The sequence below is a fragment of the Salarias fasciatus genome, chromosome 23 (genome assembly GCF_902148845.1).
Source record: "Salarias fasciatus chromosome 23, fSalaFa1.1, whole genome shotgun sequence".
Classification (NCBI taxonomy): domain Eukaryota; kingdom Metazoa; phylum Chordata; class Actinopteri; order Blenniiformes; family Blenniidae; genus Salarias; species Salarias fasciatus.
This window is the reverse complement of record NC_043766.1, coordinates 16,969,840-16,992,314: the sequence shown is the minus strand read 5'-3', so window position 1 is coordinate 16,992,314 and position 22,475 is coordinate 16,969,840. Positions and strand designations below refer to the sequence as shown.

The window sequence follows — 22,475 nt, the reverse complement described above, 5'->3', positions numbered from 1 at the left end:
ACAAATACAAACATACAACACTGTATCATATCAAAGATCAGTTCACTGTGTCCTCAGTGATTAATGACTGTGTTTCAAACAATGTGTGAACCTACTTTAGGACAATCTAAACCTACAGATAACAGAAGAAAAATCCACTTCCATGATTTTTTTCCTCCTTCTGAATGAGTAAAGCACAGCTGCTAAAGTAATTAATAGAATCATGAATCAAATATTTGATTGGCAGTATTTCAAAACTGAACTGAGTATAAGGAGTAGAGTAAATAAAGGATCACAAGTTATAAACTCATCAAAACGGAACAGAAACATCAAACTTTGGGTTAATAATAAACAGCTGATACCTAGGAGGGAACAGTTCCGTGGTGAAAAAAAGGACAGAGTTAAAAACAAACATTTCCCCCCTTTTTTTCAGGCAGACCTGGGCTTGTGAGATCTGTAAATGAAGCAGGGTGCATGAGTGCAGGTGCGGCGCGCAGCACTCACTGCAGCGCTGAACAATACGGGCTTTATGTGCGCAGGTAGACTCACTCACCCTTTTCTTCAGCGATTGCTCTGAAGCGCCGACATCCACTACGTCCTGCACAAGAACAGAAACACGGAGGAAAAACAGGACGGATGCAGGCACGGGTCCGCTTTTTGTCTCACCTGTGCGGGGCGTGTCCGCTGCGTCCTGCCGGTCACTCGCGTTTGGTGTTTACTTGAAGGAGTGGACCGTGGGCTTTACAAATACCCTCCCGACCCTCTTTTCATCCGTCTTGATCCCTTCAGTCACACCCAGGTGTGCAAATGTATTTTTACGGTCAGCTCAGGGTTCCCATAGGCTTCAGGTAAATAGTGAGCAGCTCCTATAATCCTCAGTCAGGCTCGGTGCTCAGTCTGTGCTCCATTGACACAGTGACTGAGCAGCAGAGGAGGAGCGAAGCCCCCCTGGATCTGCCTTTCAGTCCTGGCTCTAAGATCTGCTCACACCTGCCAAATCTTCGGGGTCTTTCCACTGGGTTACAGCTCCTGTAAACTAGTTCAGGTGTCTCTGCGTGACTTTATTGACTCACTGTGGACTCTGGACAGGTCTCCAGGCCATCACAGGACATCACCGGGTCACCAGTTAACCTCCAGTGTATGTTATAGAGCCTGAAGGAGGCCCAGGTGTGGGAGAAACTGCATAAAGAAAGGCACTGCATTCGAACCCACATCCTTCTCACTGTGGGCTGTCAGAGTGCTAACCACTGTTCCACACTGTGGAAAAAGAAAATGTGAGAAGCAAAAATATCCATAAATGGCTAAAATATCTAGAATCAGCAAAAAGGAAAAAGTATAACAGAAAAAAAAAAAAACTACTCTAAAAACCCAACAACATTAGTGGAATTGCTAAAAGTAATTCAAAATGGTAAAACAGTTCAAGTTTTTAAAACATCTGAAAAGAGTTTACAATCAACAGTTAGAACTGTTTAAATTCTTCAAAAAAAAAAAAAAAAACACCTTTAAAAAGAGATTAAATTACTGAACAAAACGTATTCATGACACTTCAATTCAGCATGAGACAATTTTTCCATACATGAAGGCACAGGGTGGACATGCGTACACACACACACACACACACACACACACACACACACACACACACACACACACACACACACACACACACACACACACACACACACACACACACACACACACACACACAGCAAATTAAAGTCAAACCTGAAAAAAAGAATTTATACTATAATGCAAGAGCACAAATTACTACGCCACCAAAAAGAACATCTTTGACATGTTTTGGTTGTGATGATGGTTGCAGGTTTAAAAATCAAATTACTATTCTGTGTAATGTTATAGTGAAAATGTTTTATTTTCATGAGTCATAAATTACAATAATGAAGACTTGAACAAAAAATTGGCTTGAAATCTTTCAAGTTATCTGTAATTAAGATAGATGTAAGTTTCACTGTTGATTTAAATTACTTTTTTTAAATTGTAATTTATGAGATACCAGTGAAGGTAATTATTTTTAGCACTTTAGTTGCCAAAGCTGTCCGTCCCTGGGAGAGGGATCCCTCCATACTGTGGTTCTCCCCAAGATTTCTTCTTTTCCCACTGGGTTTTTGGAGTTTTTTCTTGCCGGATGTGAGGGTCGAAGGCGGTGGTTGCTTCGTTCTGTCTCGTTACTGTAAATATTGACATATTACCATTATGCTTATTCACTGTTTTTACTTTACCGACCAATGTAACATCTTGAAGCCCTCTGAGGCAACTGTTGTTGTGATACTGGGCTATACAAAAATAAATTGATTGAAATTGATCGATAGAGTTTGCTGGCTTTTGGGAAAAACCCTCATGATTGTTTGTATAAAGTTTTCCACACCAAGTCCCAACAATATAGTAAACAAGCTTTGTGATTCTATCCCTTTGCTTAAGGCACTAAACCCACAAGTGTCTTTGTCTGTTTACACAACCTTTAAATACTTAAGACTACAAATTCCAGTTTATGCATGAAAAGAAGGCGGTGCTATACATTGCTCTGTGGAATGACTGACTGCACCCATGAATTAATTACAGCCAGAGGATGAGAAGTTTTTTTTTTTTTTTTTTAGATTAAGATTATCTTAGCATTCTTTATGAATAAGTATGTAGGAGCAGCAGACGGTAATGAGCACCACCTAACCATGGCGCTTTGAAATTGTGTGAGTCTAGAGAGGCAGCAGTGGAAAGAGCCCAAGGAGTCTGTCAGCCTTTCTGGATACTGTACAGGTCATCAATCTGCTAAATAATGCATTACTTAGGATCACCTTTGTGTAAAATAAAAGAGAAGAACCCAGCATGCACTTCATTTTGACTTTATTTTCTTATCAAAAACAAAAGTCATTGTTTCAACAAATTGAGAATGCAGTGACAAGTTAGAAAGCTAAACAGCCCAGAGGGACCCTGAGCCGCGTACAGACCAGCCAAGAAATTAAATCTTTACAGCTGTGCCAGAATGATACTCTGGGTCAATGATAAAACAAAGAACAATAAAAGGTGTGCATTTTGAATTCCTAACTTACAGCTATCACCCCTATAACATGTGGGCGCATCGCAACAAAAATATTTGCACAAAAATGAAACTGAAGTGCAAAAGTCTTTACCGATTAACAAAATTTGTTGCATGCACTACAATAATGGTAGAAACAAATACAAAAGTTGAAAAGGCAAAAAAAAAAAAAAAAGAAGAAGAAGCATGTGCATGATTTTTTTTCCCCACCCATGATTTTTGTTAACCATCCTGCTGCTGTATAAAAGGGTTTGGTATGGCCTCCATGCCATCCTGAGGGCAGATGAGCACGACTGAGGTCCCTCTGCAAACCACCAGCCCCAGCTGCCTGGTGTCTTCTGTCAGCTTCAGCTGGTCATCTGGATCTGAAGAACAGACACAAAAGGAAAACATCACGGTAAAAGACCTGTTTGTTCTCAAAGAATTTCAGCTTCATCAAAATGATTTAGGTTTCAAGTTTGGCTGACAGAGTTGAAAAAAGTTGTATATAGATTTCAATGCACCTTTCAAACATTACTGCAATGTATAAAGACTTTGGACAGCATGAGTCATTAAGGTACATGCTCAACTTAAATGACTGCAGTTTATTTCAAACCCCTCCAAAACTCTCATCTTTAAGCAAAATATAGCAGCAGCGTCACTTTAAGCATCAGTAACTACACTGCGCCGAGTCTTTAGGTCTCATATTTGGAACTTCTCAGCAGCCACTGGAGTTATGAGGGTCATCAAGAAATAGTTTCCAATTGTTAAGACTGCGTGTGTCCTCAAATCCAAATCAGTAACCGCTGGATGAAGAAAAGCATCTGTCCACGGAAAAGAGGATTTGTGTTGACTTACCACGCATGTACTCAATTGTTCCGTCGAGCACCAGGTTCAGCAAAGGATCAAACCCTTTAAGGACGCCACTGGCTGAGAATTAAACATAAACTTTAATCAATAAAAGCCTAAAAGTGGAAATGTTTGAAGATGAAGTCCAAATGGTTTCAATGGGCTTTGTTAGCATCGCGTTAATCCGACTCATCCCCACCTTCACGTCCACCTTGGAATTTCACACGGATCGGCTTGTCGATGTATTTGGACAAATCGAAGATGCTTTCCTTTTTCTTCTTCTCCTTTTCCTGCAAAGAGTAAAACAATGCTGTTATTATTCCCATGAGACAGAGAGGCAGTGGGACGCAAGATGATCCGGACCAAGCAGACCGTAAGCCGCCAGTAAAACGGAGGACTTAACAACGCGGCCAGTATTGCAGGTTATATTTGAATTATACGGTCAGTAAGTAACAAAGAGCAATTAAATCGGTAGAAAAGCGACTGAATGTTTGAATGATAGCGTACGACGCACGCACTCACCGCCATGGCTGCTGTGTGACCCGGAAGTAATCTGATTCTCCTTTAACGCACAGGCGGAGCTGACGTCAGACCTCAATCATTTCTGCCGCGAGCGCTCATGATTTTATGCACCTTGTTTAAAAGTAAACAATGTTAAAACATTTTTTAGGACCAAAATAAGGAAATAGAATTCATAGTTAATTCGGCAGCTCTAACTTGAAAATTTCACTTTGGAAAATGTGAACCGGAACTTTAAAGAGTTCTATGAAGAGAATTTGAAGAATACATTAAAAAATTAAATAATATAAACTCAAAAAAGCAATGTAACTCTCAAAAAAACTCTTACAAAAATGTTCTTTGTGCTGTCCTATCTCCTTTATATTTTTATTATATTGTTTATTCCCAAAATATAAAGACAGATATATAAATTTATCTGTCCTTTAGGATTCAAAAATTAACAGCCTGTACTCGATATAGAGGGTAAGGCTGCCAAATTTTATTTACTACTGTGAGCACTTGCAAGTCAAAATCGTTTATTTGTGCTATGTTTGCGCAACTTTTTATTTTTTCTTTGTTCAATAAAGTTCTGTTTTTTTAAGTACTAATGATTTTATTCACTGGTTTAACTGGTTTCTAAATGCCATAACAAAACACCCATTGTTAAATTATCTGATTTAAAAGCCTGGATTGCCAGCAGATCCAAACTTTAAGACTGACCTATATTTTCCCTTGCTGTTTTGTCCATGTGGAGGAAAGTCTATTAATACCACCAGTATGTGTGTTGTAAAGCAGAAGGAGGGGAGGCATTCTGCACAAGACAGCAGCTGTGGCTGTTTGCTCTGTCATGGCCTGCAGATCTGACGCTGAACTGAAAACTCAGAGTGTTAAACTGACACTCATTTCTGGGCAAAGAGACAAACAGGAAGATGAATCTTCTTTCTCAGGAGAGGACTCTGAACTTGGTGTTATCCCTGATGCTGTTCTACAAGTGCAAGGAGAGAATTTCTATGTGAATCGTCAATATCTGTCCCTCCAGAGCCCCTACTTCAGGGCTCTGTTTTTCGGCTGTGGTGTGGAGAGCAACAGAAGCCAGGTGGAAATTAAAGGCGTGCAGCTGCAACATTTCAGGGCCTTGATGGACTACAGCAGAACGTGCAACCTAACTTTGGAAAGAGAGAATGTTCTGGGCATTCTTGAGACTGCAGACTTTTTGCAACTGGATCGAGCTAGACTGCTGTGCTGCAAGTTTCTTGAGCGTGAACTGCACCTCACTAATTGTCTGGGAATGATGGCCTATGCCTGGCAGCTGGGTTGCAAACAGCTTTACACTGCAGCTAGACATGTGGCCCTCACACACTTCTCCGCTATCATTTCTGAAGAGGATTTTTTGTCCCTTTCCAAGGACACACTAGCAGCTCTATTAGCCAGTGATGACCTGGCTATTTCTCATGATGACTTAGCCCTGGAGGCCACCTTGCGTTGGGTTTCATTTGACCCCAAACGAGAAGAATATTTCCTGGAGCTCATTGAGCTGGTGAGACCAGAGTCTCTGTCTTTGCCTTTTATTACTGATCTTTTGACCAGAATGAAAAGTTCTGACCCCAGAGCTAAGCTCATATGCAAGCTGAATGAGCATTTTCCAGCATCTTGGTCGGTGGGCAGGTCAGTTAAAAGGACCAAGGGCAGAGAGACTCTGTATGTTCTGGGTGGACCTCACGATCAGGAGCAACAGGCACTGTACCAGTTCCACCCAGTGAGTGGTCGATGGCAGTGCTGTGCATCTCTGCAGAGGAAGAACCTTACACAGTACTCTGTTGCAGCAGTAGGTAAAGTGTGCATTGATGCTGATTGTGTGGATAAAGAAGGCAGTAGTAATCAAACTGCTAATGAATAAGAAGCCAAATAAGTATTTTTTTCTTCTGATTTTATTCTTGTGGACATTGTAATTTGAAATTATATTCTATTTTGTTTTCTCATTACTCCTTCAGGAGACAGTTTATTTGTAACAGGTGGATACTACCGAGATGTGCTGTGGTTCAGTGTGGACTGGGTCAGGATATACGAGTGTGCAAACCAGCGCTGGGTGGATGGTCCAGCCCTGCAGAAATCCAGACACAGCCACTGCTCCATCGGCTTGGATTCAGTGCTATATGTCGTGGGTGGCAGCATGGACGAAGGGCTTGTGGCTGATGTAGAAAGGTTGGTCCTGGGGTCACAGGAGGGCTGGGAGGGAGTGAGCCCCATGATCAAGGCTGTGGAGAGGGCAGCCACTGTAGCAATGGATCTGTGTATCTATGTGGCATGTGGCCTGGATGAAAATGGAGAGGCGTATGGTGGAATTCAGAGGTACCTGGTGAAGGAGGATCAGTGGGATGTGATATCTTTTTCTCCATTTCCACGGTGAGTGAAATTACAGCAATTCATTAGCTGTTTTACACATGATAGAAATGTGAAACATGTTTTGTTGGTATTCTTTTCTCCAGAACAAGCAAGATATTTGATTCAAAATTAATATTTTTCCCAGATATGACCTAGTTGCCACAGAGCTCAATGGCGCTCTCTACCTGTTTGGAGGTCAACCCCTACGCTATGACCTGGAGACAGATGAGTGGAATGTCGTAGAGGAAGAGTGTCTGCACGGAAAGTTCTTTTGTGGTTGCACCACAGTCAGCGGACAGATATATCTGGTCAGTGAAAGGAAGAGCAACAAAGCAGTCCCAAACATGATCCTGCTAGACCCTTACATCGACACCTGTATAGAAGTAGATGATGCCATACCTTGTCCCGTGCCCATCAAAGGCTGTGTTACAATGAAAATGGTCACATGATGATGTATTGAAATTAATCGGAATTACAGGACCAATCAGCATTATTTTTCACAATATACCAATTGATTTAAAGTATTGGATTACGCCGCACGCATGGAGCCAACCCAGTGTATCCAACGGTCCTAATATTTCAGTGCATGATTTTCAATCAAACAGATCTGTCTCTAAATGGACAAGAGTCAAAATGCTTTCTGTAACTGTACCTTTATTAGCCCATAAACCAGTGACCTCTTTGTTGTGGAAATTCTATGATGTGCCACTCACAGCCTTGGGTAAAAAAGAATCCTCAATGAATGGCCTTTTGAAAGTTTTATTTGGAGTGCCGGAGTCATACAGACAGCCGGCCTGCCTGCATGAAGAAATCCATCTGAGAGACATACACAGAAGAAAAAAACTTATACACCTTCCAAGTTGGGGGGAGTCGAGAACAGGTTCTGGGCATTTTAGAGGAAAACAACCTTAGAAGACAATGCAGCCATTGTCTTATTATTTTATCAGAAAATTTTCCAGGCCTGAATCTGAATGTAATACGAGTCTTGTGTGTTATTAAAAACAATGTATCATGAAGCTAACTGTTAGTACAAAAGGAGCATTCAGTCATATGGGTTAACTATTATCAGAAAGAACACGAAAACACTATATTTCATTTTACCATAACACTTAGTATGATTATTCTTTTTTCCGATATGAATCTAGACTCAAACTGTGTGAACTAGTCAGACTAGATGAATGAATTGATGTATGAATAGACTTCTCTTCATCATACTAACAATGTGAATTGTGTGTGTATTCAGTTATTTAGCCTGTGCTACACTGTGACTTTTGTTGGGCTGAATAAACAACGGCACATTCCCTTTAATGTGTAATTTCTGAATCAGGGGCATTTTATTCTGATTTTGGGATGTGTCTGTTGAAGGCATACATTCATTTAATGCAGTTTGTGCTTATATGTGTAACATAAAATAATTTATTCACAGCAGCAACATGGTCGTAACTACCTCCAAGCTCGTTTGGGGGCTGTTGTAATTGTTTATGCGAGATGCCAAATAAAATGACCCTTTTCTGTATATGAAATGTATGTTTCATGCCTCTTTGTGAAAACTCCAGTCATAGTCAGAACTGGACTTGTTTGCATCTGACCACCAACAAAGCTAAAGCTAAGACAACTGGCAGATTGTAATGAAAGACTGATCAGCAGTCTTATTAATGGTATTTAATTATAGATTATGTCGTAACTGACGACGTAATCTATAATTCTTATGACTCGTAAGAATTATTATTTGTGGGGGAACACAGATATCAAATTATGAGATATGAAATCGTCACAAATAGATGACAGTAATAATAATAACCCCCTTAAGAAGATTGTTCGCTCAGGGGGTCAGAGTAACTTGTCTAAGACTATGTCTTATAGTTTGGAATTGACATATCAATGACAACACAGGTGGAATGAAATCTCCAAAACACTACTTCTTAGACATCAAAACATTGACCCAGGCATAAACACCAAATAAACAGATACACAAAAAGCAGTGCAACAATTTCTGAGGATTTAGTAGAATAATTTATTCAAAGACTTTAAGTAACTACACAAGCGACAAAATATCCAGACACACTCATGGGTGAAAAGTCAGATGAAGGTTTGATGGACACATTTCTTCTGTCTTTGTATTTATTTTAGAAAAATGATATTCTGGGTGGTCTAAGTATTGTGTCATTTAGTGGATCAGCCCTTTAAATACCCTATGACTTTATTTCAGATCCCACTTCACACTGTGGGCTCAGTACAAACTCATCACTGTGGCTACTGCCATTATATCGTACATCGTTATACAGAAAATTAAAAGAGGTGTGCACAACAGCCAATCAACCATGAAGATTTCCTTGCTATCAACCAAAACCTTATGGGGATGAATGACATGGTGTGAATGTAAACAATGTTTGCACTTTTTAAAGTCAAAGGTATGATTAGTGACATGGACTCAAGCAGTACTGACCCACAAACCTCAATTTTTCTTCAGTGTTGTGAATGAATATATTTATTAACTTTTTGTTTCAAGTAACTTAATAGAATGAGATCTTATTAAAAATATACCATAAACATTTTATAAATAAATATATATTTTAACCTTCAAGTGAAGTTAAAAGTCCTTGTCATCTTCTGAGGCATAACGAGTTTCAACATTGTGAATAACTCCACAAATCAAGTCTGTGTGCAAACTATTCACGGCTTACTCTGGCATTGTCAGCTTGAAAAAAATATATGCAAAACATGTTCAGATAAGGCCCTTCCTTTGAGTTTGTTCAATAAACACAAATCTTACAAGCACACACAAACTATATATGAACAGCAGGCAAGGCACAAAACAAGAGTCCAGTGGCGCAAACCAGCAAAAATGAACTGCTTAGTAGAAAGAAAAGGCAAAAAGCAAACTTGCAAGTATGGTCCAGGTCCACATTGCTATCAGCAGTATTACTTTTTGAAGGCAGCATATTGTCAGCCAGAAAGTGTCTTCTCCACTTTAGGCACCAGGGGGCACCATATCTTTTCTAAGCAGTGAGATCAAACTGGGGGGCTCCTATCAAAAAAAAAAAAGAATATATCTTCATGTTTCCTCAGAGATCTGATCTGTGCTGTGGCATTTTGATAATTTGCCACAGATTGCAAAAATGATCCTCCTGCTAATTCATAAAAATAAGCTCAGTGAAGTGGGTATTCACCAGGACTTCTTGTTTTTAGTATTTACAGTCAACCATAGAAATTTGAATATTATTAAATTGCACCCTAAAATTAGCTTTCTTTAAAATATATAACATACTGCAGCGTATGTAAGAGTTTGATTTTGTATAAAAAGCCTTTAAATTTTACTATCAAGAAAAAGAAAAAAAAATTAAGAATAATTTGTTTTTACATATTTACCCCCCAAAAAGGTGACAATAAAATAAGAGGAAACTGCAGAATCTAAAATTTACAAAAACAATTGTGCACAAATTATTTCTAGATGTGAGAGGCAGCGCACTATCTCATTGTTTTTCCAATTATAACTTTTTCTTCAAGCAGCAGTATGAGTGACAGATGTGATCTAAACTCACATTATCTCTGTAGATCTACAATCATTCTTTTTTAAAGAAAAACATGATGCAGATCCACCCTGAAATCATTGATGGACCGTGATGGGTGTGCACAAGCGACGAGTATGTATCATACAGTAGAAATTAAGTTAATCTCCAACAATGAAAAGGGGGGAATGACTCATCTTTCAGTGGAGGTGGTGGGTGTTGAGGGAAACTACTCCACTATCTGGCTTTGGGTAGTCTACTGTTCATCTGCTGGGTCAGATTGTTCAGGACACAGTTGTTAGCCAGGGAGGCCAGTTTGGAGTTGATTGCACCTTTCCTTTGCGTCCAGCCACACTCTTCTGCATTTTCGTCAGGCTCTTCCTCTTCGTCATCATCCAACTCACTCTCGGCATCACTTCGTTCGTCACGTTCAACCTATGGAGACAGGAAAGGAAAAAAAAAAAAAAAAAGAATCAAGCAATTCCCAGCACCATCATTTCCAGAAAATTAAGGCATTTTTGGCTTCAACAATGCAATCCTCTCACCTTGCCTAGAAACACGAACTTGTAGACCATACGCAGGATCAGATAGGCCCAGAAGATGTGCAGTGCTTGAAGGACTAATAGCAGAGAATTAAAGAAATAATAGCCAAAGAAAGGTTGGAAGAAATCAAGAGACACCACCAGTGTTGTGTGGATGACCCTGCAAAACACAAATATAAACTAGTCAGATTTGCTTGAACTACTCCAAAGCAGAGCTTAGAGAATGTGGATTCTTTGTTTCTGTTGTTGGTTTTTACATTATGATTAAGTTGCTTTAGGAAAGAGTGATAATCCAGTCTGAGTCATACAAATGAGCTTTCTCGTATGACGGTTAGTACTCTAACTCCACAGGAAAAAAGAAAAAAGAAATAAAAGTGAGATTGAGTCTGAGCTGGCTAAATTCCTGCAAGGCGTGAATGTGAGTGTTTTTTGTTGTCTGTCTGTCTGCGATGGACTGGAGACATGTCCAGGTTGTGTTTTGACGGGAATCAGCAGGACTCGGTTTCCGTCCTGCATTTAAATCAAACTTTAAAGACGATTTCTTAAATTATTTAAAAAAAATATCGTAATATGTACATTTACATCAACAATGTAAAATCACACAAGAGATGCCGAGCTGTAAAGAGATAATTAGGATACAGAAGTTTGATTGATAATTGGCTTTTACTAGCAACGCCTGCCGTCGCTGTCGTCACTTCCCAAATAACACACCGAGGAAGTGTACAGTTCTTTTGGTGCGTACTGGCCAGCATTTGCAATGAAGTCAGAAAAGCTGCCAAATGCTTGAGTTGTGTTGTTAATCCATAATAAATCTGAAGTGCGTTCGCAGCATCTTACCAGCCAGGAAACACCACGAGCCTTGTGATGAGGAAGACCAGAGCGAAGATGACAAACAGCGAGTCGCATGTCCTCGTCCACACAGCGTAGTGAAACATCTTTGCAGACTATAGCAAGAAAAGGGTATAAAGAAATTATTTTTAGTTATTTCAGAGAGGAAATTTTCAGATTTTTGAATAGTTGACAGTCTGTCAGAACCCACTGAAAACAATAGTTTTTCAGCTGGTACAGTTTTCCAAAAATAATTAAGAGCCCAAAATGTTTTTTAATACACCAAACTCATATTGAAGTTGAAATGCTGAAAACATTTATCTTTGGTGTATCAAGAAGTCTGTATTTCCTGGAACCACATGATGAAATCTCACCCAAGAATCCTACTTTCCTGTAAATTTTAACGTAACTAAGTTTCCGAGTTGTGCTTGTGGTGACACGACTAGCTAAACATGTTTTCTCTGTACTGAGATGCCAATCCTGATTTCCAGATGTTATCAGCAAAATGTGACACACTCTGAGTCATATGACCAAACACAATAGGCATGTTGTAAGACTGTCAGGTAAAACAGTTACAGGCACACTGGGTACCACAGACCGCAATGCTTTTTTGAGCACAGGTCACTGCAGGAAGCAAAAAAACAAAACAAAATAAAAACCCAGACAAATGCAATGCGAAGTATTCAAGACAGGTGTCGTATGACCTTTGAGCAAGGCTTTGGCATTTCCAAGCTTTGCACATCCCGTGCTCTCCAGTAGCATGTTTGAAGATTGTGATCAGTGTGTAAGTACTGAAAAAATAAATAAAATGAAATTTGAATCAACTAATAATGATTTACCTCCAGAAGGAAGTCAGAGGAGTCGTGCACCAGCATCACCAGTGTGCCGACTCTCACATAGTTGGCACAGTAAGAGAAGCCAATGAGGAAGATGGTGGCGATGTGATGAATTACCTGCTCCTTGAAATCCTGGAGAATGAACACAGACCACACAGTTTGAGAAACGCAAACTGGAACTGAAAATAATCTTCGGACAATTCATTGGTGGGGTTGTGAAACAGTTTAATTCCGAGTTAGGGAAAAACAAGATTTACACAAATTGCCTTTACTTTCTTGTGTGAAACTCAGCACAGCAACTTGTGGACTTACAAATGACAGAAAGCTACTTAAATGTTTTTCACTCAAACTCAAGCAAACTGTCTGAAACCACATTGGAGGGTTTACATACAAACAGGAGCAATACAGTTAGTATTTGTGTAAAAGTTATATTTTTCTTATTTGAGAAGTTAAATTAAGAGCATGCAAAGAATAAAATTACGTTTCTTAAGAGAAAACAGTGTGATCTTCTCTTCGGCAAATTATCTAAATTACTGTTGTAGCAGTATGCAAAGTTATGATGTAACAACTGGGCTGATAATCCATAATAATCTGGATTAAATTGTGCAAGAAAAAAAACAGCATTGGGGTTACAATGTGCACACAATGTGTTCTTCCCAATCAACTGCTGATTTCAATTTTAGACAAAAATTAGACAAAAAATACAGAAAATATGATGTTGCTGAAGGACTGATGATGAACATTTGCATGAGATGCTCGTCTTTACGGTTAGTTGTTTGGGTGGGATCTCTTCATCAGTCAAACTCATACTCACTTTTCGCTTGATGTCCACAGAGACACACAGAAGCAGAGACAAGTAGAAAGCCAGTTCCAACATGTAATACCAGTAATGAGCCTCGGCCACGGGCTGAAGAAAGACACGAAGAGAGCACCGAAAAGTCAGATTTTCAATTCAGTGGTTATGTGGCAGAAGCATAAGTTTTTTATGCTTATTGGCCACAAAAAAACTTAGTTTTTTTCATGCTGCGACATTTACAGGCAGTAAACATTAAAAACTGTGAATCTTTTTTCATCTACTGTATATAGAGTTAAAATGCTGAAAAGAATAGAATCAACCTATAAAGCAGACTCACTTTTGCTACCCATGCAAGAGTTTACTGAAAAAGACTTGAGAGCTGAGGAGGTAACGAGACCCCCTAAAGAGCCTTTTGTTCCAAACCCACCCTGCAGCCCCACCACAGCTTCACCTGTCTGCAAGCTGTGTGTGTGGAAATAGAACAACTGTAGATCACCTTGGCAATTCAGAGGCTGGATATGAAAACCTCTTCAAGTTCAATTTCTGAACATTTCAATTACAGAACTGTTGGCATGTTTTCAAAAAGAGGAAGTGTTTTAGCCGGAGGAAGTCACGGTGCACTATCTCCAGTGAAAACACTGGATGAAGACACAACATTCAAAGTTAACAGCAATACAATGGTAGGAAGTTCAATGGAGCATTCGACCCCTAAAAACACATCCTTTCTGCCTGTCAGAGGCCACAAGCCCTCAGAAGAGGATACAAGGGTAACAGCAGTATTGCCTGCAGGAGCTGTAATCAGCCACACTGCAGACAGAAACAGCTGCGGTTTTACTTTTTCTTTTTTCCTTCTCGTGTTTTCTATTTGAGGCCATGACCTTGCAAAGACGGGAGGAATGCCGACGTGCAGGCATACCTAACTGTCGCCAACAGAGCAAAGATAATGATATTCAAACTCAGGGTTAAAAAAAAGGGTGCAAAAACCTGCAGAAACACAAAGCATTCAGGCCAGTGTTGCCTTTAAGGAAGTGAAGAAATGGAGATAAAGTGGATGAGTGAAGTGTGCTGGCCAGTCTGCTTTAAGGCAAAATCACTCTTCATCAACTAATTCAGTCACTGGATTTACTCCAGCTTTTGACTTTTAGTCACTGCTTTGTGCAATTATTATTGTAAGAGTCACACAGAATGAGAATCATTTGATTATTTCTATATCTATGTAGTTGTGATTTAGAGCCTGAAAAGCTGATAACTTGCTTTATCATTAATTTGTCAACACGATGCAATATGTAGCTAAACATTCTACAACAGTTACAATTTGCATAAAATATGAAGATAGTGTTTTACTTATTTAAATGAATAATAAAAAAAGGCAATAACTTAGTGTTGTAATGTAGAGCAAACTTCAGAGTGTGTACCATTACTGACCTCTGAACCATTATGGCTGACCTGAACATACAGAAGGGGAAGCTTACATACCAGTTATGAATTTACTTTATATATTTGTTTTAAATATGCATGTCATATACTTATTTTTCACTCTAGTATTTGTATTTTATTGATAAGTTGTTTGATCCCCACATTAAAGGGGTGAATTAAAATAGAATGAAAAATGTGTGCATGTGCGTGTGCGTGTGTGTGTGTGTGTGTGAGGATGGACATCAATCTATTGATAGGCTCTGTATTCAGAATCTGGTATAAATACGACGCACAGCCATAACTTCTAGGCCACTGATGATATCTATGAAATCTAAAAACTTCCAGAAAGCAGGAAAATAGAGGTTTGTGCCCATACTAGTCAATACAGAGTCCCTCAGAATGGCCACAGTATAAACATCCAGTCACATACAACTTTATACCATCAAAGACACAGTTTTCTTTAAAGTTTCTTGCCAGATATTAAAAGTTGAAATGGCCATTATATCCTCATTTTAACTCTACAGCATCACAGTGAAAAAGCAAGGCAGCGCCATCATCAAAGGGTCAATGAATATCTACAGCATGCCAGGAATATTTTAGATCACAAAAACCCAAATGCTGAGTAAAGCATCAAGTTGTTGTCGAACGATCAACTACTCACCTGCCTGGGGAAGTTTCTCCAACACTCTCTGTGTTTCCAGAACCAGGGAGTCTAAAAGATCAAGTCAATCTCATGAGATTTCACATTAAAATAAGCCTGAGTCTGTACATCAATTGAAACAAACAAAATTACAGAACACAATGCTTCTATGATACTACTTAACACAAGAAGGAAAATAGCCATACCGACAATACTGTCTTGTTCTTTAAGTGTAAGTACTTATTATATAAACAGCATAAAATAAAGGATATTATTATCTGTCAAATGAAAAAAGTGACTGACACACTTACATTAATTAAAGAGCCAAGCCCTGCTATGAATGCTACAAGGTAGAACACAAACCGCCAGCTGCATAGATAAAAATAAAGACCATTAGAGGCGTTGGTTTAATGTCGTAAACATCAGATTATCAGCAAAAACCTTTCCTCAAAAATATGTCTACTTTGCACAAACCAGTAACTTGCAGCGGTGTGGATGAGATCATTTGATGAAATCTGAAGTGAATCTGCTTTGTTACAAGGCAAAAGTAACTCACGAGGCCTCGCAGAACTTTTTGGTGTTGCTGGGTCGGTCTTGGTTCTTTCTGTGTCTAAACCATGTCTGGATCTTTCTCTGAGAGAGTCCACACTGCTTCTCCAGGCTCACACATTCATTCTGGACACACACAGATAGGAAAAAGTGTTTTAAACAGCACACAATAATCAACTGTCTCAGCTTGACATGCAAAATAAAACTTGTGATACTACTAGCTTGGCTTCATATTAGATTTATTAACAGATTTATCTTGCATTTTTTTCTTTCGACGGATCCTTAATGTCAGTCTGATGATCACTGCAACCTGATACTTGGCACAGGGTTACAATACTGCTGGGAATGTACTTGAGGGGGTCAAACTTAATGTTACACATCAAAGATCAGTAACATTCTGCATTAATGAAAAACTGAAACATGTGTATATGATGATTACAACACAATTATTATAATAATGGAATTGAGACATTTCATTGTGGCTGCAATCTTACTCACTCTCTCACACACACACACACACACACACACACACACACACACACACACACACACACACACACACACACACACACACACACACACACACACACACACACACGCACGCACGCACGCACGAATTTTTCCGATTTCATCATGAGCCTGTATTCTCGCATTTACATGGCAGAACAACACACACGCCACCTGTTGCTATAGCTTGTGGTCTATTCCACATGGAAACAAAAGCTTTGCAAATGAGGGTGCACAGGCAACAACTGAACAATACACTCATGCAACAGTGTGCCCACAGCAGCCACAGAAAGCAGAACAGAGCACGAGGAGTGGTGCTTTTAATTTGATATTTCGAGCCATGTGTTGCCCTGAGAAGTGCGCCACTCTGCTTTCCTGCACAGGAACACGTGACTGGTGTATTTTAGGATATTTATGAGTGTGTTAATAATTAAATATTCAGTAATTATTGTTATTTTGCTAATTCAGAGTTTAACACTCACATTAGTAGATTATAAGAGAAGGAATACTGATTATGAAACATAGTAATGCCATCCGAGGTGAACAGACCTGATGTGACGCCTTTTGCAGGAGGAAATGCTTTCCTCATGCTGTTGAGAGAACACGCCTATCACTAAGCATTTGAAGTCTTCTTTGAAGAGAGCATGCTGGGTGTGTGTAACACACGAACCAATTATTGTTTGTGTGACTCCTGTTTGAAGGGAATTTCCTTGAGTACCGTACTTCCTTTTTCCTTGTTCAAAACTAGCTGACAACTCATCAAAAAAGAAAAGCCCTGCTAGATACCGTGTCTGTCTACAGTAAGTGATGAGAACGTGTGTGTGTGTGTGTGTGTGTGTGTGTGTGTGTGTGTGTGTGTGTGTGTGTGTGTGTGTATGCATTCATGTGTAGTTGTATGTGTATATATGGTGGGTGGAGGTGGAAGGGAGGTGGAAATGGATTATATTTCCATTTCATGCTATGATATTCTGACGTGCTTGCTTAGAATACCTGTAAGACATATTTCCAAGAACCACTGATGAATATTATTTTATAATGCATCAAGAATTTCATTTATGTCATTATGTGCTGACACAATTTATGCACTTATTAGTTATGCCAGCACATTTCTTTAATCCTTACTAAACTGAACGCTACGCTTATCGATGCTGTTCCGTGAAATAATATAGTCTCAATCAGAAAGAGAAGAAATACAAACTTGTGATGGTGGTCGGCGATGCTGTTTGTAGAAGGCCTCGAGCTTTGGGACTGCAGGAGCTCGAACTCGAATTCGATCTTTCACACCTAAGTATCTGCTGAAGGGAACAGCGATGACCCTGAGAGGGAAGATTAAATAAGAGAAAAGCAACTAAATTTGTGTTTTTTTGAACAGTATTTTTCTCAAACAGCTCAACCAGCATTGATGTGAAAAGTCATCAACACCTGCCCAGTGTAACGTAACACAGTACAGTACGGAGCGCAGCAACAGGATAGCTCATTATGCTGCGCCTGACAGCCTGCAGAGCCGCTCCCATGGGCATATTGTGACATTCAGCCCAACAGTCTTTGTCATTAGCTGATATGGCATCAAGAGACACTTGATACATGTGAGCGTGTATGACAGAGAAGAAAGAGATGAAGTGGCAAAAAGAAGAAGGGAACACGAGCATATAAATACAGCAGAGATGGTTTAATGTATGTTTGTGTGTGTTTGTGTCCACATGCATGATCACATGTGTGTAACTCTATCGCTGAGATAATCATCCTGGACTGAGCACGGAGGGAGAGATCACAGAGAATGAGAAGGTCAGGCAGGGCAGCTTTGTACACACACACACACACACACACACACACACACACACACACACACACACACACAAAGACGGGGGCAGCACTATGGCCTGAGATGATGAGGCAAATAAAATGCAGGTCAATAGGTGCCTATTGACCTTCCAGCTGTTGTCTCCTCAGATGGCAGCAGTAGTTCAAAACCTCCTCATCCATCAAAGCACAGATGCTCACTGCTACAACGCACTTATGTTCATGTTTGTATTAGCCATATGCTATTCCCCCTCCCGCCCCAGTCTCCTGATAATATCTGTAACGTCACTATTCTGCTAATAAGTACCTGAGGAACATGCACATGTCAGAGCTGATCTTACCCAGTATTTGCCAAGCAAACCTTTATTTTTTATTTTATTTTTTTACAGGAGAACAGATAACAGAAGCATTCACAAACAAACCTATCGGTTCAGCCATCACATATCTTTGAATCTTGTCTCCGTCATGCTGAACTGCTGTACTGTTACCAGCTAAACTAGTTAAGTGTAAAAGGCTGCTGCCCTTTGCAACAGCCTTGTTTTCAATCATCAGCTCACAGTCATGCATTTCTGAATGTAAAGAAAACCTTGAGTCACTGCATGTAGAAAAGCACCAGCTGTCCATACAATATGCATCACGCATTGCTCTAAAACCACGTTTTAAACAACCGATTCAACTAATAAAAGTCCTGTTATAAAGGCACTGCGTGACATTAGAGGGATATATGATACGACTTACCACACATAATGCAGGTTTTGTCTCAATTTTTCTGTGCTATGCTACTTCTTATTTTACTAAACTTGTGCCATTGTTACACTTATGCCTACTGAAAATAGATAAATAAAACCCCATTAGTTTGTGATGTATAAAAGAGGCAAAGTCACAAACAACTAACCTTTAAGAATGTACAACTTGGTTAATCTGTAAACCAATCAACTTGTAGGATGAAAGGGATAAAGGTAACATGCATAACTATTAAATTATTCTATAGTAATTCAAAAAATTTGCGGGATCACCAATTCAAACCCAAAAATGTTCAATTTGCCATCATGTCCTGTAATCTCTTTAGATCTTTCACATTTGAGAGCTGAAGAGCATAAAAACTGCAGTGTTTGCTTAAAAAAGACAAAGCAATCAATCAGTAAACACCTCCTGTTATCAAAGAATATAAATCATTTTTGAAAAACTTACAGTGCCAAATTACTGAGTCGCTGTTGTTCTGACCTATTCTCATTTCTCAAGATGCTTCATCCCAATTTTCATAATCAGCACAGCTGGGAATCATTACAGTCTTCTCGGGGAGACAGTACCCAGTGTTCGGCAGGGACCTATCTCTCCAAGAGGCTTTGCAGGCTGCGTTTCTTTCCGGTAATTAGTGAAGTGAATCAGCACAGCAGTGAGCTGCCATGGATTATCACAAAACTTAGCTTAATGTGTTATGCGTACTTGTGTCCAGCCTGCTAGGACCATCATCATCACTGTCATCCATCAGAGTTATTATCTTCATTTTCTTAAAACAAGCTGCACGACTCCAGTCACTCCCAGGTCAGAATTTTTCACAGTCAGCAGTTAAAACGGCCTGCTCACAACGACCGGCCTCTCTCTGAGCTACGCTCTATCTGTGGGGCACTAAAACCAGGTAAAGTAGCTTTTATCAAGAGCAACAGAAGCAGCTTAGCAGGCGGAAAGGTTGTCAGTACATCAGTCTGCCGAGCAAATCAAACAGGTATTAAGAAGTGTAATACTTTAACTGTTTCTGTGACAATTATTTCACTCGGTGAGTTATTCAAACTGTTCAGGTACATCATGAATACTGAAATTGTGTTCCGCTGAGATGAAATAAGCAGAATTTGAGCAAACAAAAATACTAAAAAAAAAAAAAGAGAAAGAGAAAAAAGAAATTATGTATTTCTAATTAAATGTTAAAGTCGTGACAATCTCACCTCTCAAAGACGTATCTGAGTGCTATGAAGGCAAAAGCCAGGGGCAAGGTGTAGATGAGGTCCCGAGGTAGAGGAAAGCGGCCTCCGCCTTCTGTCAATTCAATGTCCTGCCAGTGGATACCAGAAGGCAGCCAGTACTCCTCCTGCCACAGCCACTCATTCAGTAAGTGCTCCATCCTGAGAGGAGAGGAGAGGAGAAGACTGTTTCATTGAAGTTTCTGGACTCCTGAGCAGATCTAACTTGCTAAAGCTTTCATGCCTTATTCATACTTATTCCAAACAGTAGTTGAAACTCAATATCTGAATGAGAATAGCAAATATGCAAGTACAGTTTGCATGACATTGAATTAATGAGCAAGAGCATCTTGTCCATTATGAGGTTCTGTCTATCCATGTTCAACATTATCTATTAATACACAATACAAGTTATTCAGCTCCACTAAAACTTCACAGTGGTTTCTATACAGCTATGTATGTCACATCTTCGTGTAAAAACACAAACTGTTCATCATGAATACTGGAGCTGCAGGGCCAGTTTTTCTCATCCACCTATTGACCAGTAATTTCCATGTTAATGTCAGGGTCAGCAAGAAAACTGACAATAAAAAAACAGTGTAGCATGCATCACAATATACAAAGCGCCCTCTCTCTCTTTCACTATTCTCCATCTATTAATATAGTACAGTATAAATCCATCAAAACCCAAGTGATTCAAGAGCTCAAACACAGAAAGACAACTGCAGAGCCCAGTTAGTCTTCTTGCAGCTGCAGATGAGCGTCGCAGTTTAAAAGTGACTCCAGTTTCAAGAGAGACATGCTGATTGGCATATCGATGAGACTATATCGGTGCTGCGTGTGTCAAAGCCTCCATCCAGCCTGCTGCCAACACAAACCACAACACTGCGCGAGCAGCAGCAGAGCTCCGTCAGCAGGTGCGGCGTGTCCTCCAGCAGAATAAAGAGACGACATAGTTAAGAAACACACCACTTCTTAGCTGGGAAAGAAACGCCAACCAACCAAACAACGATAAAATTAAATAATAAAAAAAAGTGTGGCTGCGCGGCGAAATGAAGCCCACCTCCGACACGCACCTCCAGCCCAGCAGCATGGAGCTGAGCAGCCTTATCAATACGCATCCTCCATCCTATCGATCTCTTACTCGAAATTATCCAAACAAACGGCTGGTTGTGCTGTGACAGTACACAAATGTTATTGTGCTCACCTGACCGCGCTCCTGTGATGGGGATGGGATACGCACAGCGGCGAACACCAGAGGTGGAGCGTGTTTGACGCACCCTGCTCCTAACCGAGGGCGGAGACTGGCGCGCGCTTTCATCCACACCAAGACGCTGGGCTGTCCCTCTGCATGCGGGAGGCTTATCACAATGTGCTGGACGGCCGAAACATGCAGGAAAACACCGTCATCATCATCATCATCATCATCATCATCATCATCATCATCATCATCATCAAAATTTTAGGTGCGCAGTTAGATGGAACAGTTGCCTGAATGTTATTGCCTTTGACATCACATCGTGAATAATAAGAAGCCACTCAAACGAGGAATCCTCTGACACAAATATGAATAGGATACATATTTTACTACTGGTAAAATAAATGCTCGGGTAATACGTCAATAAATACACATTATTGTTATTATTATTATTATTATTATTATTATTATTATTATTATATTAGTAGTAGTAGCAGCTGTAGTAGTAGTAGTATATCCAATTCAGTCTGCTTCAAACTCCAACTGTAGGTCTTTTTACATCATAGCCTGAAAGCTCTCGTGTGATCAAACGTCCCAGAAGCTTATTTTGCTGTCTTTTTAACTTACAAATATTGACAATATATCTTGTTATTACAGTTGTATTGAATTTTTTGAGCTAATATAAAAACAGGGGGATGTCACTTCCTTACAGAGAAAGACGGATTAAGGGATACCAAATCAAGTTCTCATTAATGTTTGTTTTGTTTTGTTTTGTTTTTTTTTTAATCAATTTAACTATGTCCTCAAACATCCATGAATAAGCCATTTGTGTTGATCAGAGTAGTACCAGGGCTTGGGGCCTTTTTGTAGCAGCTTGCATGTTCAATCTTTGCATGTTTACTCTGATTTACTGAGTGTACTTGTGGTTACTCAAAAAAAAAAAAAAAAAGCCTTCTTTGTGTGTACATGTGTTGTGATAGTTGTTTTTATTTTCAACCACAGCCCCAACATACATTTCTTGATGATTTTACAACTAAAGTAAAGGCTTGTTGATGTTTTGTCATTATCACAACTCTAGAACCCAAATTATTTTAAACACCGAGTCAGGAAAGAAAAACTGGTGTAAAAAGAAAAAGAGCACAGGTATGCATCTTGTC

The 22,475-nt window shown here is 39.6% G+C and overlaps 3 protein-coding genes across 5 annotated transcripts; 1 reads left to right on the top strand and 2 right to left on the bottom strand.

The window, feature by feature from the left end:
• Positions 1-2,821: 2,821 nt before the first annotated feature.
• lsm7 (LSM7 homolog, U6 small nuclear RNA and mRNA degradation associated) lies at positions 2,822-4,411 on the bottom strand. Its single transcript, XM_030083282.1, has 4 exons — positions 4,382-4,411; positions 4,059-4,149; positions 3,869-3,940; positions 2,822-3,396 (listed from the first exon to the last, which is right to left on the bottom strand). The coding sequence occupies exons 1-4, from the start codon at positions 4,385-4,387 to the stop codon at positions 3,254-3,256; spliced, it is 312 nt and encodes a 103-aa protein (XP_029939142.1). The 5' UTR covers positions 4,388-4,411; the 3' UTR covers positions 2,822-3,253.
• A 793-nt stretch (positions 4,412-5,204) lies between these two features.
• On the top strand, positions 5,205-7,188 carry LOC115382046 (kelch-like protein 23). Its single transcript, XM_030083687.1, has 3 exons — positions 5,205-6,186; positions 6,349-6,760; positions 6,885-7,188. Exons 1-3 carry the CDS (start codon positions 5,205-5,207, stop codon positions 7,186-7,188), a joined length of 1,698 nt encoding a protein of 565 aa, XP_029939547.1.
• Positions 7,189-8,735: 1,547 nt separating this feature from the next.
• Positions 8,736-21,446, bottom strand: LOC115381890 (ceramide synthase 2-like). 3 transcript variants are annotated; one of them, XM_030083521.1, is made up of 11 exons: positions 21,328-21,446; positions 20,106-20,282; positions 17,561-17,678; positions 15,863-15,981; positions 15,618-15,675; positions 15,328-15,378; positions 13,269-13,361; positions 12,458-12,586; positions 11,628-11,734; positions 10,794-10,950; positions 8,736-10,683 (listed from the first exon to the last, which is right to left on the bottom strand). In XM_030083521.1, the coding sequence occupies exons 2-11, from the start codon at positions 20,279-20,281 to the stop codon at positions 10,486-10,488; spliced, it is 1,206 nt and encodes a 401-aa protein (XP_029939381.1). In that variant the 5' UTR covers position 20,282; positions 21,328-21,446; the 3' UTR covers positions 8,736-10,485. The 3 variants fall into 3 exon arrangements, with proteins under 3 accessions (XP_029939381.1, XP_029939379.1, XP_029939380.1); XM_030083519.1 differs by lacking the exon at positions 21,328-21,446 and adding an exon at positions 21,197-21,326; XM_030083520.1 differs by lacking the exon at positions 21,328-21,446 and adding an exon at positions 21,184-21,321.
• Between the last annotated feature and the right edge of the window lie 1,029 nt (positions 21,447-22,475).

Excerpts from the sequence above, each read along its gene's own strand:
- lsm7 (XM_030083282.1), bottom strand. Across the intron at positions 3,941-4,058 it reads ATTCCAAGGTGGACGTGAAG|CCAGTGGCGTCCTTAAAGGG; the intron begins GTGGGGATGAGT and ends TTTAATTCTCAG. Across the intron at positions 3,397-3,868 it reads AACAATTGAGTACATGCGTG|ATCCAGATGACCAGCTGAAG; the intron begins GTAAGTCAACAC and ends TCTGTTCTTCAG.
- LOC115382046 (XM_030083687.1), top strand. The coding sequence starts at position 5,205 with ATGGCCTGCAGATCTGACGCTGAACTGAAAACTCAGAGTGTTAAACTG. Across the intron at positions 6,187-6,348 it reads GTACTCTGTTGCAGCAGTAG|GAGACAGTTTATTTGTAACA; the intron begins GTAAAGTGTGCA and ends TTACTCCTTCAG. Across the intron at positions 6,761-6,884 it reads TCTTTTTCTCCATTTCCACG|ATATGACCTAGTTGCCACAG; the intron begins GTGAGTGAAATT and ends TATTTTTCCCAG.
- LOC115381890 (XM_030083519.1), bottom strand. Across the intron at positions 17,679-20,105 it reads CTCAGATACGTCTTTGAGAG|GGTCATCGCTGTTCCCTTCA; the intron begins GTGAGATTGTCA and ends CTTCCCTCTCAG. Across the intron at positions 10,684-10,793 it reads AGTTCGTGTTTCTAGGCAAG|GTTGAACGTGACGAACGAAG; the intron begins GTGAGAGGATTG and ends CTGTCTCCATAG.